This window comes from Peromyscus maniculatus, chromosome 1 (assembly GCF_049852395.1).
Source record: "Peromyscus maniculatus bairdii isolate BWxNUB_F1_BW_parent chromosome 1, HU_Pman_BW_mat_3.1, whole genome shotgun sequence".
Classification (NCBI taxonomy): Eukaryota; Metazoa; Chordata; class Mammalia; order Rodentia; family Cricetidae; genus Peromyscus; species Peromyscus maniculatus.
Window position 1 is genome coordinate 150,540,869 of NC_134852.1, and position 14,270 is coordinate 150,555,138.

At 46.4% G+C, this 14,270-nt stretch overlaps 1 protein-coding gene across 4 annotated transcripts in view; it reads right to left on the reverse strand.

Annotated features, from left to right (window-relative positions):
* Nucleotides 1–14,270, reverse strand: part of Tubgcp2 (tubulin gamma complex component 2) — a 24,631-nt gene continuing 10,361 nt past the window's right edge. For all 4 annotated transcript variants that reach the window (XM_006987592.4, XM_076554701.1, XM_016006128.3 and 1 more), the window contains exons 6-18: nucleotides 12,102–12,309; nucleotides 11,430–11,629; nucleotides 10,801–10,990; nucleotides 9,962–10,107; nucleotides 9,200–9,380; nucleotides 8,732–8,912; nucleotides 5,173–5,345; nucleotides 4,763–4,891; nucleotides 3,382–3,502; nucleotides 2,900–3,043; nucleotides 2,107–2,235; nucleotides 767–930; nucleotides 1–209 (exon numbers count right to left, since the gene is read on the reverse strand). In XM_006987592.4, the coding sequence (XP_006987654.2) occupies nucleotides 74–209; nucleotides 767–930; nucleotides 2,107–2,235; nucleotides 2,900–3,043; nucleotides 3,382–3,502; nucleotides 4,763–4,891; nucleotides 5,173–5,345; nucleotides 8,732–8,912; nucleotides 9,200–9,380; nucleotides 9,962–10,107; nucleotides 10,801–10,990; nucleotides 11,430–11,629; nucleotides 12,102–12,309 (2,102 nt within the window). In that variant the 3' untranslated portion in view covers nucleotides 1–73. The remainder of the gene's footprint in view (nucleotides 210–766; nucleotides 931–2,106; nucleotides 2,236–2,899; nucleotides 3,044–3,381; nucleotides 3,503–4,762; nucleotides 4,892–5,172; nucleotides 5,346–8,731; nucleotides 8,913–9,199; nucleotides 9,381–9,961; nucleotides 10,108–10,800; nucleotides 10,991–11,429; nucleotides 11,630–12,101; nucleotides 12,310–14,270) is intronic.

The window sequence follows — 14,270 nt, forward strand, 5'->3', positions numbered from 1 at the left end:
TGGAAACTCCAACCACATTTAAACAGTAATGACACACAACACCCACGTTCCAGGAAGATATTTAAAAGGGAGCTCATTGTGCAGGGATGGCCACCCTGGGTGTTGGTGCTGGGGCCCCCCTTGGGACAGGCACTTGGGGGGCAGCCTTCTGACTCCTCTCTGCAGACAGACGTTCCAGGCGTTCGGCATAGAAACCATTGAAATCCAGCCTTTAGGGGAGAGGAAGGAGAGTTAGGGAAACTCTAGGATAGAGCAGAGTCCAGCCTAAGCTGAGAAGATACACAGGTTCTGCCAGGGAGAGGGAGGGGCATGCTCTATCTGCCAGTACATGGGTACACTAGCAAGTCTCAATCCTGGTGAGCTCTACTGAATACCGTGGGTTAGGGTTCCCATCACCCAGCATCTCCTGGCAATGAGAGTCTGAGGATACCCCAGGCTCGGGAAGCCTGGCAATGATTTTCAGTGCTAGTGACCCTAGAAACTAGGGTATTGTAGGGTGGAACAGGGTGCTAGATGGTCCCAATGTCCAAACTAGCACTTTTCAAAGGGCAATTCAGGGATGGTACCTAATTCCTGGATGAAGTCAGAGACCCTTCCTATTCCAATAATAAGCAAATACCCCCTCACCAGAGTATTCACAGCTGGCCCTTCTTCCTTCTTCGGCCTTTGCCCAGATTAGGGTGCCTGCTGCTGGGGGCCTATGGGGAGCAAGGGCTACAGCAAAAGCAGATGACAGGGCTAGGCTTCAAAGTCAGGTGTTACTTACCTGGAGATGACACTGGCCATGCCATGTTCACAGTCACTGGTGCTGTAGACACTTAGTCGGGCCAGCAAATCAAGAAGATGGGCAGAAAAGTTTTTGTCAAAGTTATTGATGGTGGCCTCCAAACCAGGGGCCAGCTGAGGAGTATCCACATGCTCAGACAGGTGCTGGAAACAAGTCGCAGGAAGCTCAGTAGTGGTTACCAGGTAGGTACTCAGCCTCTCTGCAAGCTACAGGATGCTCTTCCCCTTTTTTGTTTCTTTGCTTTTTTAGTTTTGAGACAGACTGTTGCTACCATAGCTCAACCTGGCTTGTAATTCTCCTACCACAGCCTCCTGAGTGCAGGGATTACAAGCATGTGCCACCACTTCTGGCTCTCTTTTGGAGACAATCTCATGTTGTCCAGGCTGGCCTTGAACTCACCTTGAATGCCTGATCCTCCTGCTTCTACCTTCCAAATGTTGGGGTTGCAGGTACATACAATCATACTCAGCCTCCCTAGTTTTTTAATGAAAAGTTGTGATGTTCCTATGTTATAAAAGATGGGAAGTTGGGGCATCAGAACACAGCAAATGGAGAAATACTTAGGGTAGCAGGCCCAGCACACTGGGGCTTCTCCAGACTCACAGTATCAAGAACCCACAGCAAGGTACTATGTGCTCTCTGTAGGTCTGATTTCAGAACTAGTGTGCTTACTCCTGGCCACTAAGATGCAGGGAGGATAGACCTTATTTCCTATTGTCCATGGCTTCTGACCCTCACATGCTCCTAGACCATCTCCCATTTGCTAACACATGACCACGAATCCTAAAGGTCATCTGCACCAGCTGACTGTTCTAATCAGAATACGCACTAAACACTGATTGCAGCCGAGCAAAGCTCTGCGTTCTAGGGCAGCCAGGCCTACTCCACACAATACCATTGTATAGACGGCTTTGCCACACCCTGGAGGCCAGATGTCTAGAGGCTCAGTGTTGAGAAGAGGGAAGATTCTAGTGGCTGTGTTTCCAACCTAACTGCAGGACCTGTTTTGTTCCCCATCACATGGGTGACAGCGAGGAAAGGGAGATAAATGGTTTATATGTTTTCTTTTTTTGTTTGTTTGTTTGATTGTTTGTTTTTGAGACAGGTCTGCTCTCAAACTTTTTATGGAGCTGAAGCTGGTTCTGAACAAGCAATCCTTCTGACTCCACTTTCCAAGTGCTGGGATTCCAGGTATACGCCACCACATCCGGCTTTATATTTGTCTTGTTTAAGGTTTTCTTTTCCTAAGTTTGCAGTGCTAATACTGTCACAGCTGACTAGAAAGAGGGTCTTTCTGGACAAACTCCAAGGCCACATACCTTCCTGGCAGGCTCTTTCCGGGGGCGATCTTCAATCCGCTCAGTCTCTGTGGGTGGCCCCTGCACACTACCCTGCTCCAGTGTCAGCCGGCCTAGCTCACTGTCCAGTTTCATGCTCTGTGTAAATTTCTAAGGGTGGGCCATGAGGAAAGGTTATGTTTAGTTCTAGATACAATGTTCCATAGAAGACAGCAGGTATCTATAGGTACATATTACCCAACCCAGAGACACAGGGACACAAAGCCGTAGACAAGATGTTAGTTCTCAGCATTTGCAAGTCTACATTTCTCAATGATTATCAACTAATTTTCATAAAAGTTGTTTCATGTTTTCTTATATGGAATTAACATGGGCCCTAAACATCTAAGGGTTGGGCTTCACAGTCTTGTCTCCTCTATAACGCATCAACACCTACATCTCTACCTCCTGTCTGTTCCAAAGTGATGCCTGAAAAGCACCTGGCTCCCAGCATCCTCCAGCCCAGAGACCAGGCTACTCTTCTGTCTTCTGATATTTTCTGCATTATTTTGGACAACTGCTTGTGACAAGTTTGACCAAACTTAATACTCACTTTGACAAATGAATGCCAAGGCATTCAGAAGAGGCCTAAGACAGAGACCAGTACCAGGACACTGTAAGAAATAAGGGAGGGCCCCTAGAAAGCTTCACAACCAGAATGGGATGGACTGGCCACAAAGACCAGGAGCTCTGCAAGGGCAGAAGTTGTGGGACAGGGCAGAATTCGGCAACAGCCCAGACATTAAACATTCCCATGTTGCCTGCTTGTCCTCACCTGCATACAATTGGTAAACATGACGCACACAGACATGAGCTTGGAAAAAACCTTCAGCAGCTCAGGGTTGGTCAGCATGCAGTCCTTCAGGCAGTTGTCAAGGAAACTTGTGTGGTGGCCAAGGACGTCATCAATGTTGGAAGCCTGCAAACAAAGGCCTGAGACTTCCTTGAAGATACTGTGCATGTGGTTTTCAGTTCTGCTTGGTACTCTACTGCCTGTACATTTCTATTGTCTCAATAGGTCTGTGACCTCTTAGAAACTACTTGTCTCTATCCCTTCTGTCCCTGTCTCCTCTCTCATGCCCCATGTTGGAAGGAAGCCCTATCTGCACATGAGAAGGAAGCAGGCAGATGTGAGATTGCGGACATTTTTGTGGCCACCATGACACCTGGCTAGCACATGATGGCGCTATGAAATGCACTTTGGCTGGGAAAGAGCCTTTCAGATGCTACGTATATTTCTGAAGAACAGAAACTCACAGATTTCAGGTTTTTTTCAAGGATGTGCCAGGTGGGTTCCATCACTTCAAACATCATATAGTACTGAATATTCTGGACAAAGTTGAGCATTCGCTGCCGCAAAGTGAAAGCACCAGCAAACCTGAGTGCATAAACCACAGTTACTGAGGAGGAAGTGCACAATCATCACAAAGCACCTACAATACAGTGATGGCTCCTGCCCGCAACTCCACTGCAGAGCAGACTCACTCTCATGACCTTAGCTCTCATGTGCTCAGAGTTCAGACACAGGAACAAATGATATTAACAAGGAAGATGCCTCAGAGCTAAAGTCTGAGGACACTCTCTTCTGGCTTCACTGGCATATCAAGTAAATGTCCTACTCAGCACAACTCTTACTCCCCTGCATCCTGAAAAGACAGTGCGAACTAGCCATACCATGGAGACACAGAGCAGGATCTGTAGCTAACTAAGCCACTCAGAGCAGGTATGGAGGTTTGGATGACTTGTTCCAAGTTGGTGGCTGTGTAGGGAGGCTTAGGATGTACAGCCTTGTTGGAAGAAGTATCTTACTAGGGGTTGTCTTTGAGGATCCCTTGGAGCTGGAATTACAGGCACTAATGGGTTGTTCCAATGTGAGTGCTGGGAACAGAACTCTGGTCTTCTGCAAGAGTACTACATGCTCTTAACCCCTGAGCCACTGCTCCAGTTTCTTCAAGCAAATTCTGTTTGTTTGTTTGTTTGTTTTGTTTTTCTAATACAGGGTTTCTCTGTGTAGCTCTGGTTGTCCTGAAACTCACTCTGTAGACCAGGCTGGCCTTGAACTCACAGATCCACCTGCCTCTGCCTCCCTAGTGCCGTGACTAAAGGTGTGTGCCACCACTGCCCATTATCCTGAGGCAAATTCTTTTTTTTTTTTTTTTTTTGTCTTTTTGAAGACAGGGTTTCTCTGTGTAGTCCTGGCTGTTCTGAACTTCCTTTGTAGACTAGGCTGGCCTCAAACTCACAGAGATCTGTCTGCCTCTGCCTCCCGAGTGTTGGTTAGATTAAAGAAAGGCATGCACCATCATTGCCCGGCCTGAGGAAAATTCTTAAGAAATTTTATCCTCAACTTTCCTTCAAACATCAGCTAGCTCCACACACTAGTGTACGAAAGGTTACCAGAGCACTTCGCAGCACTCATTACTCTATGTACTCAAGAAGAGGGAATGCAGTGGGGGGGGCTTGTGTGATGCAGACAGAGCCTGAAGTCAACTCTATGAGGATGTAGACAGTGAGTATGTAGTAGTGGAGGAGTCAGGCAAACAGGTAAGCTACCAGGGACTTTCAAACAATGTTTTCCAAGACCTAACAAGCAGAGCCACTCTTCTTAGAATGACACGGAGGGCAAAACAGGACGCACCACTTTGCAGAGTGCAGCGCGTACTGCTTGGCGGTCTTGTTGCTGATCCAGACACTGCAGAGCTGCCGCTCCACGTGCTTGCAGTAGAACATGTGCCGGAAGAGCATCTGGTAGCGGGTGAGCGCCTTCCTGCAAAGAGGGACATGTTAGGAACCTGGGCAAGGCAGTCTATGCTTCTGACTGTCTGCAGGCTGGCACCAACAGACAGCAAGAACAGCCCAGCATCCTGCAGTGTGAGGCTGCCCGACTCCTACCCAACCCTGCACTAGGCTGGAAGAGAAACTAAGTTCTTAAATACTATTAGAGGTTTAACATCAACTGTAAAGCCTTAACTAAAAAATTAGGTCAGGGTACAGCTCAGTGGTATGCACCTGCTCGACCATAGATGGCCTGGGCCACGCAGACCTTACCTATTGATAATCAGGGACAGGGGCCACTTGACCATGTAGTCAAAGGAGAAGGCCTCCAGACCACTCAGTGTGAGCTCCGTGGGGTCAGCATGAGTCATTGCCTTCTCCTGCTTGGTCTCGATGGCCAGAACCCGCAAAAGCTGAGTGATGAGGTCATGAGGCATCAGGTCAATCTTGGGAAAAAAGAAAAGAAATGATGCATACAAAATTGTCTTAACCTTTACTTACCCCTGAATGGAGTTGGAAAAGCAAGCAGTTTCTTAAATACTATTAGAAGTTCACCACCTACTGATAACCTTAATTAATAAATTAGGTTAGAGAAAGGGACAGAGGCCCATGTCTTTAATATCAGCACTTGGGAGGCAGACAGACAGATCTCGGTGAGTTCAATGATAGCCTGGTCTACATAGTAAATTCCAAGACAGCGCCATGTAGAGACCCCATCTCCAAAAGAAAAAGTTAGGTTGGAATATATGTAGTACATTGGTGAGCACTCGCCTGCCATGTGTTAGGTCCTAGGTTCTGTCTATAGCACCACATAGTAAAAATTAAATCTTATGTGTATATATGTGAGTATCTCTACGTGTATGTGTGTATGTATAACATGTGAACATCTGGTGCCTGTGGAGTCGAGAAGAAGGCACCAGATCCACTGGAACTAAAGAAACAGGCTACCCAGTGAGTGCTGGGAACCAAACCCAGGTTTCTGAAAAAGCAGCAAACACTTTTTGCGAGCTAGTTTTATGTCAAATTGATACAAACTAGAGTCATTTGGAAAAATGGGAATCTCAATTAAAGAAGATGCCTCTAATTGGTCTAGAAGTGGGTCTGTAGTGCATTTTATTAGTGAGTGATGTGGGATTACCCAGCCCACTGTGGGTGATGCCACCGTTGGGCTGGTGGTCCTGGGTTTTATAAGAAAGCAGGCTGTGTAAGCCATGAAGAGCAAGCCAGTAAGCAGCACCCCTCTGTGACCTGTGCATCAGCTCCTGCCTTCAGGGTCCTCTTTGTTTGAATTCCTGCTCTGACTTCCCTCAGTGATGGAGTGTGATGTAGAACTGTAAGCTGAAATAAACCTGTCCTTGCAAGTTGCTTTTGGTCATGGTGTTTATCACAGCAACAGAAACCTAAGATAACTCTAAACCATTGAACCATCTCTCCAGGCCTAAAATAACATTTTAAATGTTTTTGATGTTGTTGGTATAAATGAGAAACCATAGGGGAAACTGAATAAATCTTAGGAGTAAAGACTTTTTATTTTACCTGTGAAGATGAAGTATACTTGGTGAGCTATATGACAGTTATTATTATGGACAAACAGTACTGTCTAAAACATTAATTATTAAAATACATATTAAGAGCCAACCACATGCAAGTGTGACACAGGTGCCTGTAAGACATGAATGACATATAAATATAAATAAAATATAAAAGACAAGAAAAAGACAAAACACAAAGAATAAGAGAAGAAAAACACAAACAGCTCATGAACAAATCAAATGCTCACCATCTCCTAACAGTCATGAAAATGTGGACCACTCTAATCCTGCTTGTCAAAGTAACACAGATGGGGACATCAGGTGAGCAGACACGACTCTCATCTGCCCCTGGCCAGCACCTGAGATGGCTCTTGTGTGGTTCACCTGGATGATGAGGCCACAGACTGTCACTAGGACTGTACCCCATAAAATTACTCCTGTACCTAACAAGAGATCCACAACTATATGAAGTGAAGAAAGAAAAGCAGAACTGCAGGAAAAACGAAGCTCCATTAGAACAATGGAGACCGAGGCCCACTCTCAGTAACAGAAGCAAGCCACCTGGACAGCACTAAGAACCATCCGAGACCTGCAAAGCAGAGGAAGAACCTGTGTGGAATCCCAGGACACACTGTTGACACTTGACTACTGACGCTACATACAGCACACTCTGCAAGCATGGCAGCTGAAGTAAAACCAAGTCATTGGGCTGGAGAGATGGCTCAGTGGTTAAGAGAACTGGCTGTTCTTCCAGAGGACCCAGGTTCAATTCCCATCATCCACATGGTGGCCCACAACTGTCTGTAACTCCAGTTCCAGGGGATTGGATGCTCTCTTCTAGATACACATGCAGACAAAACACCCACACATATAAAATAAACAAAATTTAAAAAACAAAAAAATCCTAAGGAAAAGGAGAAACCCTGAAAATTAACAAATAAGTAGAAATTAAACAAAATGAATCACTAATGAAGGAACCATGAGGAAATTACAGAATCTCTTGAAACAAATGAAAACAAAGCATGCTAAAATAGCCTAACTTCAAAACTCAAGAAAATAAGAATAGAATCTAAGTCCAAAGCTAACAGAAACAAAGAATAGAAAGGGAGAAAAGTAATAAAACCAAGATTGAGTTCTTACAAACATCAATGGAACTGACAAGCTTTCTCCCTACACGAGGGAGAAAAAAGACTCGAACCACTGGACTCAAGAGATGAAAAGTGGAGAGCTCTTCTTGCCAGCTTCCTAAACCCTAAGAGCTCTCTGCACTGTATGACAGCAAATACACGCCTTGTTGATGGTGGCAGAAACATACAGGTGTTCAGAATGACTCTCGAAGCCGAAGTTATGAAAGACCTTGACCGGCATGAAATGGAGCCTTGATGCACTATCTCCCAGAAAAAAAAGAGCCCAGGCACAGAACTCAAGTAACTCACCCACTTCCCAAACCTAAGAATGTGGTGGTAATCTAATTATACTGAAATGTGATTTTGATTGTATGTTAATAAATAAAGTTGCCCGGGGGTCAGAGCTATTAGAGCCATAGCAAGAGTGTGGTGGTGGTGGTGGTGGTGGTGGTGGTGGTGGTGGTGGTGGTGGTGGTGGTGGTGGTGGTGGTGGTGGTGGTGGTGGTGGTGGCACACGCCTTTAATCCCAGAAAGCCAGCCTTTAATCCCAGGGAGTGGTGGTAGAAAGCAAAAAGATATATAAGGCGTGAGGACCAGAAACTAGAAGCATTTGGCTGGTTAAGCTTTCAGGCTTTGGAGCAACACAGTTCAGCTGAGAGCTATTGGGATGAGGACACAGAAGCTTCCAGTCTGAGGAAACAGGACCAGCTGAGGAACTGGTGAGGTGAGATAGCTGTGGCTTGTTCTGTCTCTTTAAATAGACTAACAGACAGGAAATAGAGCCCTGATTCGGGAAGCTGGGACACCGCAGGCAGAAGGGTGAGATTTCAGCTCTGAGCTCTGACCTCTCGGCTTTCTCTTTTGCATTGTTTCTGTGTTTCTTATTTAATAAGACGGTTGGTTACATCTATATAAGAACATAAAGAGGAAGCATGCACCTCCATACACTCTGTGAGGTGAACCTTATCTGACACAGGTGTGGACCAAACCCACAAGAAAAGTACACACCAGTGTCCCTTGTGAGACCAGACACAAAGCCAAATAAAATGCTTACAAGCCAGTGTTCTCTGAAATAAGGATGAACACACGGTGGAACACCTTGACTGGGCCCTGTTATTTGCTCACTCCAATGTCTCAAAGCCATATGCCATGATGGTTTAACATTGCACTCACCTTGAGGTCATCTTTGAAGGGGTCAGTGTTGGCAGTGCTCATTCTCAGGGCCAGCTCCAACAGAGCCTCCAGGCGTGTGGGTGTGATGTCCTCTACTGGCTTCCTGAGCTCCTCCTCAGTAAGGTCCATGAAGTGCACGAAGAAGTCCCCCTGGTCCATCAGGAAGTAGCGCTTGATGGACCTGTGCCGGGGTGGGAGGAGTTGTTGAGCATGTACCCTGACCCCAGCCTTCAACATGTAAGGTAGAGGCTTGGCAGCTCTCAGCAGGACATGGAGCTACTGCTGGGGATGGCAGGGGAGAGGCTGACAGCAAGGAGCTGAGAGACTTGTTGTCTTGGACAGTATAGACAACTAAGACCCTGCCAGCTCACACTGGGGCTGCAGAAAGTCTGTGCAGAAACAAACAAACAAAATAGCTGCTAAGAGAAACGTTCTACTCTCAGCCACATGAATAGGAAGAAGTCCAACCTCAGGTGGGCCACCAGCTCCTTCTCCTCCATGAGGAAGTCCAGCAGCACCTTGCTGGCATAGTTGAACGCCTTCTCAATCTGTTCCACATATGCCCGCTCTTTGAGTGTGTAGATGATCTCTTTGGCTACAGGACAGGTGACATCATGACCACATTCTCTGACCACATTTAGATATTTTCCTGGAAAAAATAGAGGATGGTGGATTTGTTATCACTGTACATGTTGTGTCTCAGGCCTGGACCTCTGTGACACCAAACATGAGGTAGTGGGCCAAACATGAGGCACAATTTGTTTCCTGTCACTGAAAAGATTGTGCAATAGTGACTTGCAATGGTTCTTCAGAACTGTACTTCATGGGAAGGATTTTGAAAAACCTTGAGAGCTAGGTTGCTAAATCATCTAGCCCTTTCTGATTCTGCTCAGCTCTCAGAGCACAGCATACATGCCAAGGCCCCGAGGACTTGCCTAATATCTCCATCAGGCCCTAACCTGAACAATGAAACTAAAAGATGCAGCTGGCCTGGGAGGTGTGAGTTCCTCATGGCTTTTCCTGCTATATGATGGAATTTTAGATGTTAAAACACAAAACAGAAAGCTGTGTTTAAGGCAGACAGCTTCCTCATCGGGGGCAGAATGAAGCCATAGAGAGCTAGGAAGTATCAGTGGCTAACAGCTCAGGGTAACAGGTCATTCCCAGCTAAGTCATCTCCAGGGGCAGAGGGGCTGGAAGGCTGCGGAGAGAGGTCCAAGCGGCAGTCACCTGTGCTGAGGATCTTGCCTGCCACCTTCTGCAGGAAGGATGGGATCTGCTGCGGCAGCACAGTGTAGCGCTGGTCCCAGTACTTGTCATTGTAGTCCTCCTGGATCTTCTCCTTCCGCAGCTCATGCTCCTCCACCATGAACTCACTGTAAGTCACACAGTGTCTCAGGGCACTCCAGGGCAAGGCTGGCCAACTCTGAGGGGCCACATACTTCCGAAACAACATGCACAACCACTGCACTGTGAGTTGATAACTCTAGCCTCACTTGGGAGCAGGGGTCTACTTTGAGGCAAAGCTAGGTGACTTCTTCCTTACTCTTCCAATATGGACAAAGGATGGACACAGAATGATTTCTCCTGGGTATGTGGGTCTGTCACCAACAGAACCAGACCCTTTCCATAGAGTGTTAAGAACCATTTGCCTGTAGTCAGATGGAAACTGCACTGCTTACCATACCGGATTCTTTAATTTGGCCCCTCAGTAAAGAAACACAAGGCCCACTCTGTGCTAGAGTACATGTAAGGCCTGGGATTCATGCCGAGCACAAGAGAAGAGAGTTCTCTGTGAACTAGTCATTTGCTTTACATGTTCAAACACATCATGCTGAAGTGGCACACACAACCACATGGAGGCAGGAAGGATATGGGCTCCAGATTTAGACACCAATGTTCCTCATTCAACAGGATGAAGCCACTAAAAGGCAGCTGAGTGAGTGACACACTCCCTCAGCTCCAAGCTGACTGTTGTGTTGAGGACTTATATCTGGCATGTCCCTTCTCAGAGGCTACCACACAGTGGAGAGTCCAAGTAAAAGGTGTCTGGCACACATAGGTCCTACCTGTATGGGTCATGAATGATGCCCCTGTAGATCCACTTCTCCAGGATCTCAAAGTAGGGTGCACTGGCTGCCTTGGTCAGATAGAGGCAAAGCTCTTGTGCCTGGCTGTCCCCTGTGTAGTTGAAGCTCCTATCATGGAGAAGGCTCAGCGTTGACCCGCCCACACACTCGCCTTTATCCACTGAGGTGGCTGTGGGCAGAAAGGGGGGGCTCACTACCCAGATGAATATGCACCCCTGAAAGGCAGGCAGGACCCCTACCAAGACGCCATGCTCAGATGCTAATGCTACAGTTGCTGATGAAGCCCATCAAGAAAAGCTTCCAGGCCTGATGTGGTGGCACATACCCAAATCTCAGCACTTAGGAAGCTGAAGCAAGACGACTGCAAGTTAGAGGCCAATGTGGACTACACAGTTGAGTTTGCTACCAACCCAGAATACAGGAGACCCTGACTCAAAAAACAAGAAAAATACTCTGAAGCTTTCCTTCTATAGTTTACTAAAATGAGATGTGGCAAGGGCTTTGCCACCAGAGAGTGAAATATGAATGGCCACCCATAGCCAGAATGGTCTGCCATGCACTGCCTTAGGGAGCCCTCCACCTGCAGCAACTCCACCAGCAGTCCGCACCAAGAGAGGCAAGGATGTCGATGGTCCGCATGGCTGGCTGGATGTAGAACCAGAGCTTCTGCAGTGACAGGAGGCCCTGCCTGTGCAGCTGTTCCAGTTGTGTGACCAGGATCAGGTATTCCTTTACCAGGGTCCTCATGGCAGCAGCCAAGGCATGGTTCACCTGGCCATATTCGAATGAAGACTTCTCCTCAATGAACCTACAGCAAAGATACATGGGACATGATGGGGAAGAGCTAAATTTCCAAACAAAAGTTGAGCCCATTCCAAGTCCCTTTCTTACCCAAGAAGCAAATTACTCACTCCAGTACTTATAGCAATGGGAATCTATGGCATTAAGAGTTAAACTGAGCCGGGTGGTGGTGGCTCACGTCTTTAATCCCAGCACTTGGGAGGCAGAGCCAGGAGGATCTCTGTGAGTTCAAGGCCAGCCTGGTCTACAGAGGGAGATCCAGGACAGGCACCCAAAACTACAAAAACTATACAAAGAAACCCTGTCTTGAAAAAAAACCATATTAAAAAAAAAAAAAAGAAAAAGAAAAAGTTAAACTGAGTCAGAATAGGGATTGGTGACTCACAGGCTCTTCAAAATTTGTTAGGAAGGAGGGAGAATCAGAAGCCAGGGAAGGACCTGTTTCATTAGGGAGGTGGCTGGTCATACTAGGGACCCACCTGGTTACAGTAGAGTAGCTGGCAGCCACAGGGAGGATTCTATTTACTAGCTCCCGGATGGACAGGTCCAGGTTGGGGTCCACAAGGAAGGTACGGTTCTGCCTCCCAGCCAAGGGCTGAGCAGTGATGTACCTGCCATCCACACCCACAAGCACATAGAGCAGATCTTCCACCACTGCTGATTCCTGGGAGGCCAAGGGCAGTGTACCTGCAAGGCAGAGGCAACACTAGACTAAGGCTCCCCATGCCACTGGCTCCATAACCTTACTTACCAACCTTCTCTGTAACCTCCTGGACACAGATGGATGGAAAAAGGAAATGGTATGGTCTGAATATGAACATACTCCACAGGTAGCTCCATTGATAGGTGTGGAGACCTCAGGACACAGGACTTAGTTATAGGAAGTAGGACACTGGGAGTGTATCTTTGAAGGTTATACAGGATCCCCAGTTCTTTCCTTAATCTGCTTCCTGTCCACAAAATGAACAGCCTTTCCACCACACACTCCTGATGTGGTGCCTCATCTGAGGGCCCAAAATCAATAGAGAAAAGGACATTAGCTAAAATCTCTGAAAACCATGGGCCTCCCCTCCCTCACCACCCAAAAAACCTTCCAACTTTAAATTGTCCTCTGAGATATTTTGGTCACATCAAAAGCAGCTAATATAGAAAGTTGGTATCAACAAGTTCCATTTTGCTGTGACTAAACCTGGCCAAGTGGTTCTTATGCTTTGGGTTAGTTTGTGGGAGGAAAGTTGAAATGTTTAGAAATGCAGGATGGAGGAGGCTAGAATTTAAGCAGACTTAATGGGCAAGTCTTGTGAACTCCAATGACCAGAATACCATTAGGAATAGAGTGAAAGGCAAGCTTATCGGGTGTCAGATAGTCAAGAATTTGTCTTCATACTATTTATACCCTGAAAATTTCTGAGTCTGAGTCTCAAGGTAATAGACCAATTCATCCTGGCAAGGTAATTTTGAGGCAGTCATTCATTCAGGGTATGACAAGTTTATTACAGGCTTTTTTTTTTTTTTTTTAAGATTTACTTATTTATTATATATATAGTGTTCTGCCTGCATGCCAGAAGAGGACATCAGATCTCATTATAGCTGGTTGTGAGCCACCATGTGGTTGCTGCGAATTGAACTCTGGACCTCTGGAAGAGTAGTCAATGCTCTTAACCTCTGAGCCATCTCTCCAGCCCCCAGACTCTTTTTAGATGGGTTTTACAGTGACAATTGGGAGTCAAAAATAAAGTAAAATACAGAGCATGAAGGCTTAAAATAACTGCAGTTTGATCAGAAAAGCTCATGTAAGATTGTAGCTAAAGTAGGCATGGTTTCTGAAGAGATCAGCACCATTAAAAAGAAGCCAATTAAACAGTGTCTCCAAGACACAAAAGGACTGATGCACATATGAACTCAGAGACTGTGGCAGCATGCACAAGACCTGCACAGATTTAAACAAGAGAGGGTCCCAGCACTGAGAGGGAAATGAACACAAAATCCCACCCCTAACCAAGAAGCAATTTGCAATTGACATTTGCTGGGAGAAGGAATCAGTTTTCTCCAATGGAATGTCACTGGGTATATCAACTACAAGGCAGGCCCCATGCCCAGGACTAGATGGACAATACAAAACTGATTTCATGAATCTTTTTGGGGGCTTTTTGTTTCTTTGTTTCATTGGTCTTTTGCTTGTTTGTTTTGATTTTGTTTTAAAAGTGAGAAAAAGAACATAAAGTTGGGTGGGTGGGGAGGTGAGAGGACCCAGAAGGAGTTTGAGGAGAGGAAACATAATCAAAATATATTGTATGAAAAAAAGGCTCTCTGTGTAGCTGCCTTCCAGCCCCAAGATGACATCTAGCTTAGATCCATGCCTTTGAATTCCAAGTTCCATTGCTCACTTTACTCCACTGGCTTTCTCTTGACCAATAAAACCACAATGCTAATCTCCATGGCTGGTGACAGTCTGGCTGTGTTTGGCAGGATCCTCTAAGAAGAGCTGACCCTCTGTAGAGGTTATTTCTCATCCTACCACCCCGGGTTCACTGGCAGCATGGAGTCCTCAGTAGTGAGAGCGGGGAGCAGGTGGTGCCCCAGTACTCCTGTCATGACTGAATGCTGTGAATCACCATGCTTACTCAAATGACTACCAGGAGCGCTTC